The sequence below is a fragment of the Lactuca sativa genome, chromosome 4 (genome assembly GCF_002870075.4).
Source record: "Lactuca sativa cultivar Salinas chromosome 4, Lsat_Salinas_v11, whole genome shotgun sequence".
In the NCBI taxonomy this organism is placed as follows: Eukaryota; Viridiplantae; Streptophyta; class Magnoliopsida; order Asterales; family Asteraceae; genus Lactuca; species Lactuca sativa.
In genome coordinates this window covers 408,465,104-408,474,870 of record NC_056626.2, presented here as the reverse complement: position 1 = coordinate 408,474,870, position 9,767 = coordinate 408,465,104, and the positions used below count along the sequence as shown (strand labels likewise).

The 9,767-nt window shown below is 34.2% G+C and overlaps 2 protein-coding genes across 2 annotated transcripts; both read right to left on the bottom strand.

Moving 5' to 3' along the window:
* Positions 1-202: 202 nt before the first annotated feature.
* Positions 203-3,190, bottom strand: LOC111921385 (probable metal-nicotianamine transporter YSL6). The gene is made up of 7 exons (XM_023916955.3): positions 2,542-3,190; positions 2,300-2,472; positions 2,119-2,216; positions 1,907-2,044; positions 1,646-1,835; positions 1,343-1,484; positions 203-1,251 (listed from the first exon to the last, which is right to left on the bottom strand). The coding sequence occupies exons 1-7, from the start codon at positions 2,918-2,920 to the stop codon at positions 317-319; spliced, it is 2,055 nt and encodes a 684-aa protein (XP_023772723.1). The 5' UTR covers positions 2,921-3,190; the 3' UTR covers positions 203-316.
* A 1,863-nt stretch (positions 3,191-5,053) lies between these two features.
* LOC111921763 (40S ribosomal protein S28-2) lies at positions 5,054-5,251 on the bottom strand. The gene has a single exon (XM_023917353.1). The coding sequence runs from the start codon at positions 5,249-5,251 to the stop codon at positions 5,054-5,056; it is 198 nt and encodes a 65-aa protein (XP_023773121.1).
* Between the last annotated feature and the right edge of the window lie 4,516 nt (positions 5,252-9,767).

The following is a 9,767-nucleotide window of genomic DNA, read 5'->3' as shown; positions in this document are numbered from 1 at the left end:
CAATTTCCTTTTCGATTTCCAAATTGTTTGGTTGTATTCATATTCCAATGAGCAAACCAAACTCACGATAGGAAGAATCTATCAATATATTCAAATAGTGTTTGGTTGTTTTCATTTGCTGGCAGTTTATGTTTGTTTCTTTAATGAGAAATTATCTTGTTGGTTATCATTTTCCGGCGACAAATGCGAGAAAAAAGAGCAGTGGGGAATTGATTTCATTTATTTTTGTACAAAACTCCATATCTAAAATGCTGTTTCTTTTCTAGTCTAAAGTAATACTAGTAAACAGTTTGGCTACCAAGTGGGTGCTGCTGACTCAACCGGTAACGGAAGGCCCAAAGTACATGCAGATGGGGGGATCGATCCTGAAAATGGAGAGTATCGCGGATGGTATCGTCCATATCCCATCCCCACAAATCAACCCTGAAGCAACCGCTCCTGCATAATCTTCCGACTCTTTTTTATTCAATCGCTCCCACACAAACAAAATCACAGTCCCAACAAACATGTCGATTGCAAAATAAGCTCCGATATAAAACGGCACCGCCATCGCCATTGGAATAGGAATAAAGCGGGAGATCTTGGAAGGAGCCCAGTCCCGTAGCACGTTCAAAACCAACGCCGCCACAAAGAACCCACAACATAACGCCAAACAATGATTCGGAAGCTGAGAGAAACCCTCGACTCCGAGAATCGCCATCTCCCTGTATATAACCGCATACGGTGCCTTGTATGGACTATCCGGTGAACCGATCTCAAAGGCTGTCCAAAACATCCAGAATGTGAGCGGTGCGATGATGCAACCCATGGCGGTTCCGACTAGTTGACTCACGAACATGGATTTGGCTGATGACAATGTCAGGTAACCGGTTTTGAAATCCTGCATCAGATCGGCGGCGGTTGAGACGATCGACATCATAACACCGCATGCTGCTAACCCTGCTAATACCCCTCCATTGCTTCCGACTAACGAAGAGATGATGAAGAGACCGATTTTTCCGTACGTTGAAGCTAAACTCCAGTCTGTGAGACCGGTTCCGTAGGAGTTGCAGAAAGCAAGGGCAGGGGCGATTATGTATGAACACAGCACCAGGTACCATTTGAGGGGTGGGAATATAAGCGGCATTGTAGCTGTTGATATTGCAGCCAACCCTACATAACCACACCCTGCAAACCATGTTGGTATTCCGTCTTTCAGAAAAACTTCATCCCTCTTCTGTTGCTCTAGTTGTGACTTGGATGTCTCAGACTCTATATATTATAGGAGGAGAGAAATCAAATCAAATCAGGCAGGCATATTGTTATGTTATATAACATCAACTACAAGTTAAATTTTACCTACCTGGTAACTCTTTTCTTACATTCACAGGGAGATCTTGTTTGGTTTTGGTAGTGTTGTTCCACACAGCGTTAATGGAGATCAATATTATCTTCACCAAATTGTAAAGCCCATCTCCAAGAATAAGGGAAATAGCTATGAACACCTGGTACAAATAATATTAACATTGCTTGAGTCAAGCATCATAACTCTCTCTGTTAAATGCACATTGCAGGAAATAGCAACCTACTTTACTACTTTATTTTTCACCAATTAATTAAAAAAAAAAAAAAAAAAAAAGGAACCTATGTTATGTATATTGTATACCTTGTATCCATAGAGACCTTTGAAATCATTGCTGTCTAGATCAGCTGGATACCAGTCACCTGCACGAGTGGAAATGTAGGGCCAAAGAAAGCCCCAGGACACAATGGCGCCAAACAGAACAGAGCAGTTGACTATGTGTGGGCAAATAAGACCACATCCAATATAAGTAGGACTGAAGTCAAAGTAAAACCTGCATAATTAAACATAGCAAGTCTCAAGTTCATACTTGTAATGCTTAAAAAGCAAAAACAAGAAGCTTACGTATTCTTGAACAGTGTCAACCCAAGACTTGGAAAATTATCAAATCCACATGAATCACCAATACCACCAAAGAACCATTTAAAGCAACTCCAGACAAAGCTTATGCTTAGATACTTTCCAAGACAGCTTACCTGTTTCCTGTAAAAAAAATATATAATAATAATAAAATCAAATAAACATCAACAGTTTTGAGAAATTGGTTGGTTGGTTACCTTGCAAGGTCGGCACCGGTAGTAGTGTGGAAACTATTGATTAACATGGCAGTGGCAGTTCCACTTGGGTATGTAAGCTTATAATCCATAACCATAACCTAAAATCACACATAAATGGAGTGTAGTGAATAACAAACATTAAAAAATGAGGCAAGTTGAAGAAACAGCATATAGTTATTACCTTACGAAGAGGAACAAGACTGAAAAGGCCGAGAAAACTGACAACAAAAAGAAAGCCAGTCATCCACAACAATCCTGGATTCTTAACGTCTTCAGCCCGATTACCAGGGTAATCTGAACCGATTAAGTTGTATGTTCTCTCGTCCATAGACAGCAAATAGGATCCAAATCCACCTGCAGATAATTACAAATAAGCTTTGGAAAGGGGATTTGCTTGCGATTGAAGAGGATAGAGAAAATTACCGCTAAAAGCGAGGCCATAGCAAGCAACAACGCAAGTCTGAATGACGGTGTTCTCTTGCCGGGTGAAAGGGCGAACAGAGAATCCGAAATTTTCTAAAAAAGTAGTCCATGATTTGACGAAGAAAAAACCGAGTAAGCCAGCAGCGACGTTTAAGGAAGGGATGATTCCGACAGTGAGATTGAGCTTGTGCGTAATGATGCAAAAAAGCGTCCCCAACAAAGCACTCACGACTAAACCCCTCAAAGTGATTTGATCTTTCCATTCTGGTATGGTTTCTGTTTCTGTTTCTGTTTCTGTTTCTGTAGTGGAGTTGGATGATTCGTGGTGGAGCAATGGTTCCGATATATCCAGTGTTGGTGTCGTGGATTCCTTTCCCATTGTGAAGGATGGAGATCGAGATTAGATTGGATGAGTAGAGATTGTTGAAGTGGATAAACAAACACCAAGATTTTAAGTTATCGGTGAGTGGGGAGACTCCAAGAAAGGAGTAGTTGGCAGAGACGGGATGGAAACCCACACGCCATTATCTACGGCTACACTATTCGAGGTCGGAGACTCCCAAACGTGGCAGAATCACCAATATACACTCTTCGATTCTGATTCCGCAAGAGGGGGGCTTGTTAATTCTTTAAGATATTCTGATAATAACTAAAAATATGAGATAATAATGGAAATATGAAATAACGTAAAATATTTCTATGTAATGTCTAAAGGTATCTTGGAATTAAAGAGACATGTTTTGATAAATATTAAAACTTTACATGAGGAAAATAAGAAAACGAAGAAAGATCAAATTTTGTGGTTTCATGCCATCACATATTCAACCAATTTCAGATGTTTTTTTTCAAGCCACTTTATTGTTGTATTAGGTCCAATTCTTGAGTCCTACTTTGTATTTTCTTAATATTTTCATTTTTTATATAAAATACATTTGTTTAAAAAAAAGTTAATATGATATATATGTATATAGCAAACTAGGTGTGACACACATGTATTAAATGGCTTTATTTAAAAAAAATACATATGAAATTTTAATAATTTGAAAAGTTTGAATTTTATAAGAAAAGTGAGAAAATTTTTGAATTATTAAAATTAATAAGGCTTTAATGTATTGAATACATTACATATATAAACCTTGTCTAATAAATACCTTACATATGTATTACCTTAAATGTTAAATGTGGAATTTTAATTTAATAAAATGAAAAATACAATAAAATTACAAGTAAAAAATAGAAAATTTCAAAAAATCTAAAAAATGTCATGTGTCCAAATGAATGAGAATAGAACATGTGACAAAAAGTTTTTTATTTATTAGGGAGGATTAATATTATTTTTTACACAAACATGTATTAAAAAATACTTAAATTTAATGTCATGTATAATAGGAGTATTTGTGAAAGAAAAAAAATCCAATTACTTACATATTGTGATAATACTTTTTTTTAAGACTAATTTTTTTTAGTATACTTTATTACTAATGCTAAAGGGTATGGTAAAATTTTTATCTATAAAAAGATAGTGTCACATCAGCATCAGGTAAGCATTCATCTTTCTTAACAATTTTTATCTAGGATAGGGATATGGTAAATTTTTTACCTATGAATTTAAAAAATAAAAAATAAATAAATGTTTGCATGCACAATGGAAACAAAAATTTTATTTACCACCGGTGAAAGTATACCGGCGACTTAATACCTTTTGCAAAAATAAAGATGAGGAGTGGGTAAAACGTGACAAATCAAATTACCATCGATCATACCTTGCAGTCTAAAACCCTTTTAAAAACAATAGATAATCAAAGATATGCATGTCTAAAACTTTTTTTTTCTCATTATGTGCTTTTAGGCCCCTCGGGGGGTGTTTGGCTTAGCTTTTTAGAGTGCAAAAGTTCTTTTTGAAAAAGTTACAAAAAGTCAAGTTTTCTTGACTTTTCCAAAAAATTGATTTTCCTTTTATCTAAAATCCAAAAGTTGCTTTTAAAAGTCTTTTTCAAACATCTTTTAGCTTTAATCTTTTTCTAAAATGACTTTTGGCATATGAAAAGCTAAGCCAAACACCCCTTCCATGTCATGACATCCTTCCATATCATGACATATCAGTAAAACTTGACATAACACGACATAGGTGCCGATATACCAACAATGGTGAAAGATGTTTATGATGTTATATTATTATTATGACAGTAGCTTTTGCAATAACTAAAGGCTAGTGAAACACACACACAAAAACCAAATCCAAGACTTAGCTTTTTTGCTTAAAAACATAAAAGAGTTTAGAAAACATGGAACGACTATGCTATACCTATGCACACACACATGACAAACCAAACACCAATAAGTTTGGATCAAGATATTAGAGCAAAAGCCCAAAGTTAAGTTGCTATGAAGAATTTAAGATTAACAAGTCTAGCATTTAATCAATAAGCAACTCTCAAGTAAGTCTGAAGTAGAAGATCCAGCAAAATTGGAAAAGGTTTACATTACTGACATGACTTGAATGGTTAAATAATCAACGGAGCCTCCTGGCCTCCCTCTCAGACTCGAGCAAAGTAAGAACATCACCCTCTCTCACTGGTCCCTTGACGTTTCTCATGATAAATCGATTCTGGTCATCCAAAAACTTCACTCTCACTTGTGTCACCTGCCCTCTTGAACCAGTCCTACCCATCACTTTAACCACCACTGCATGCTTGATTTGTGAATCCATCTTTCAAATTTCAACCTAAAAATATCATCAAAGGTGCCCTATTAAATTTAGCAACAACCAATCCAATATACAACAAATGGACAAATTGACTAACTTGTGTAGTTATAGAGACAAGAATAATGTCTTTGACATGATGGTAATAACAAGTTATAATATGCAACTGGTTTAGATTAGGAAAACTGTTGTTAATCTACTTGTGAGCGACTCTATCAACAATTCAATTCCCCACTGTATCCGAGAGATACTATATTGTACGATGAAACAAAAGGGGCTTGTTATTAGCAACACGATCGAAATCAACTTGTATCTGAAGGTGCTGATTTAACACAACAATAACAGAGAGGATATCAAATCCCACACTAAAAATCGAAAAGCTAATGAATAAACAAACCAGGTGCGATTATGTAGTAATAAACGTTCATTGAAACACCAATAATCCTTAAAAAACATCAACTACCGATTTATTAGACTACGTTGATTCAGTTATCATAGTTATCATAACCAGCTAAGGGATCACAACAGATCAAAGAGGTGATGGTGATTAGGGGAACTACCTCGCGCAAAGGGAACTCGATGATGGTGGAAACTACAACTAGCAAATGCAAACGGTAGAAACCCTAGAGAAGGGTAGTATATAAACGGTGATACGTGGATACTGTTGGGCTTAGATGATCACTTTGTCCCATCTTTAAAGCCCAATTTCAGATACACATGCCAATGGTCACTAGGGATGAAAGTGGGTCCAAATCCGATCCGATTGGACCCGGACCCGAAAACCGGAATTGTCGGATTATAAGACCCGAAAACCGGATCGGTATAAGGGAACCGGTTCCGGTTCGGTTCCGGGTATCGGGCGAGGTAAAGTGTGTATGGAACCGGAAATTACTAATTGGAACCAGCTTTGTGTATTAGACCCGGATAGACCCGGAAACCTGAAAATATAAATGCAAAAAATTACATATTGGCTTCTCATATAAAATGGAAAAATAACATGTTATGAAAAAAAATAGTTTTGTTTTTTGGCAACAAGCTACCGATTCACAACATTTTTAGAGTTGCAATACTTACTGTATTGTCAACAGAACGAATGCAGCTTATATACATTTTTCTTTACTGCATTCGGCAGAAACAAAATGGGAAAAAGAAAACGATTATGGCAAGTTGTTTTTGGGGGCAGCTTTCTTAATATAAAAATGGGAAAAAAAACAACTTTCATCTTATCTTGTTGCTTCGTCGATTTTGTGAAGGCAAAAAGAAAAAAAAAATGGCTAAGCTTTTGTAGTATAAGGGCAGAAATCGTTTTCTTTGACTGCCCACTTTTTGTCCATGGGTAACTTTTTTCCATTTATCATTATTTGACTTTGATCCTTATGGCATTGAATTTAAACTTGAAATGTGTAAGTCAATTTTCTTGAATTGTGAAGAAACGGGTGAGACTTAAATATTTAGACTTCTAGGCATTTAATAACTCACTGACCATGCATATTTTCTATACAATATTTCTTTGTATTTTATTTATAATTTCGTTGTGTAACACCTTCTTTCTCAATGAAGCCAATTAATCTTGTTGCACAAAGTTTTCTCTATAAATAGGCTCTTTCACTTTTATATTTTCAAAAGCATTCATGGAAACTATCCTTCCAAATCAAATATGTTTCTCTTATCATTTAATTATTTTCAGTTTATTAATCATATGTCTTTGATACTTTTTTTGCATGCTTTAAATCTTTTTACTTATTTGTTTACTTATTTATATTGAAATCATGCATGGAGTGATCAAGTTATGGATGAAATCATGATAGTTGTTCCAAGGCTACTTTTTCTTTATGTTCGATGATTAAATTTGTTACATGGAATTAATACTTTTTTTCATCTATTAATTATGTCTTTGATATATATATATATATATATATATATATATATATATATATATATATATATATATATATATATATATATATATATATATATATATATATATATATATTGCATGCTTTAAATCTATCTAGATTTTTTACTTATTTGTTTAGCACTTGGAATTGAAGGAAAGTTACATTTTGATATGTTGTGGGTAGTAAAAGATGATGGGGTTGAACGAAGGCAAGCAAAGTGTAAGTATTGTTTCGCTATACTTAAAGTCGATCCATCAAAACACGGTACAGATAGTCTTAATAAACATTGTCATACGTGTGCCAAATATCTGAATAATATAGCTAGGTAATAAGCTTTGTGTTTTTAATTTATTTGGTAACATTTTTTTCAATACTAAATATGTTTATTTTTTGTTTTATGTACAAAGATTGAAGATGTGTTACTAGATAAGATGGTCAATGACGAGAAACACGTATTGTTTTGCTCTTAATTGTTTAAGAATTTTGATTTGAATTGTTTTGAATGTTAGACTAGGTAGTCTCATGGAAGAAAGTCATGTATTTTTTTTTTACTTTAAGAATTTTAATTTGAATGAACACTCGTTGATGGAGAATACTAACATATAAAACGAAAGCAATCAATTTAGTATAAATCTTCATTAACCAAACAAATGTATCTTCTTATCCACATAAATTCAAATATTCCAAACATCATCACTTCACCATCACTTGATTCAAGTTCCAAATTTTGATTCAAGTTCAAAAACATTAATCAACCAAAACAAACACTTACAAACCAATAATCATTTATCAACATAAAAAACAAAAAGAATATAACTACTTGTTAATATCTATCGGCATTTTTCCATTTCCATTTTGGGTGCGTATGGTATCTTCCAACTCTAATACATACCAGACAAAAAAAATATGAAAGTGAGCATATAACCAATGTTTTGTTATTAGATAATAAAATGAATTTGTATGTTACCTTTACCTATATCATCATCTTTTAAAATGTCTTCAATGTTGTCAACAATCGGCTTCTTTGATTTCCTTACCCAATCTTGGGTGCAAACCAAAGCCTCTATTATAGGTGCGGACAAGTTTGCTCGGTAACTATTAATTATGTGACCGCTTGTACTAAAAGTGGACTCGAATGCCATGGTAGATATTTGAATGCCCAAAAGATCTAATAACATAAACATATAATGTTAAATTATACTACATTATAATAAAAAAAATATATAAGTAATTAAAGTTATACCTTTTGCCATCCGCGAGAGAATTGGGTAACGAGATGCGTTATTTTTCCACCTAACCTATATATCAAAGTCTTTAACGTCTTGGGTTTGTCCTTCGTTCAAGTATCGTGTTAATTTTGTTTCCTTTGAAGCCGATGAGTTCGCCGATTGAACATAATAGTCACCCACAAAGTCGTCATCATCATCAATATGCACGACATCTTGACTACCACCGGTTTCAAATAGTACATTAGAGTTGGTATTGTAACGATTAAAAAAGCTCCCAAATCTCGTTTCAATATCCTTGATTAAAGACTTAGCCTTCGCAGTAATATCTAATTCAGAAAAGGGTTTTATTTTCCGGCATCTTGTACTTGATTAATGTTTCAAAAGCATGTCTAAGAAATTTATGGGTGGAAAATCGTGCTATCGTTTCGTGTTTCTGTCTGACACGACACGACACGACAAGGTTTTATATAACACGAACACAACACGACACGATGTCGTTTTTTTAACTAACACGAAAACGAACGAATTAAAAACAACAAACACGACACGACACGACAAATATAACATATACTAGATACTAGTTTATTTTAATGAATACTTTATCAATATAACACGACAAACACGACGAACATAATAAAGAACTGCTAAATCGTGTCAATTTTGTGTCAATTTCTAAAAACGAAAACGACACGACACGACATCGTGTTTTTTACAGTTAACATGACACGAACACGAATTCAAATTTCAGTTTCGTCCAAATTTCGTTTCGTGTCGTGTATTTTTGTCGTGTCGTGTCATAAATTGTCACCCCTAAAGAAATTATGTCTTCATTCGCGGATCCAAGATAGTTGCAAAGTACATGTAGTCATTCAAATTTTCAAAATCTCCCCAATACTTCTCATATTTATCTATCATATCCTTCCCAATTGAAGAAAATTGTTTGTTTTTCGACCAAACTCGTATATGCTTGTAAATGCCACATACTTCTCCAAAAAAACGATTTGCCAATTCTTTTGAAGTCGTCGACACCAATTATGTTTTGACCTTGAACTTCTCAAGAAAGGTGACCATTGCTCGACAAGTTACAAAATCTTGACTCCCGGGGGTTACCACATCTCGTGCAAAGGAACGATCTATCAAAAAAATGTTACAAAAAAAAAGATTTAATATATCATTTTTTGGGGGCTATAAATGACTCTGTACATATGCAAATAAGGTGTTTCCGGAGTCTATAACTATTGTTAAACAGTGATCTACAATTTAAAAAAAAATCAGCCCGAACGGAATCATAACAAAGTAGATATGTCAGTTTAAAGTTAACTAAAAATTCTACACTAATGTTGTAACAAATTCAAAACAGATTTGATATATCATTTTTGGAGGGTTGTAAGTGAC

Coding starts and splice junctions, on each gene's coding strand:
- LOC111921763 (XM_023917353.1), bottom strand. CDS start 5,251: ATGGATTCACAAATCAAGCATGCAGTGGTGGTTAAAGTGATGGGTAGG.
- LOC111921385 (XM_023916955.3), bottom strand. CDS start 2,920: ATGGGAAAGGAATCCACGACACCAACACTGGATATATCGGAACCATTG. Junction 2,473..2,541: donor CTATGGCCTCGCTTTTAGCG/GTAATTTTCTCT, acceptor AATTATCTGCAG/GTGGATTTGGATCCTATTTG. Junction 2,045..2,118: donor ACCGGTGCCGACCTTGCAAG/GTAACCAACCAA, acceptor TTTTTTTTACAG/GAAACAGGTAAGCTGTCTTG.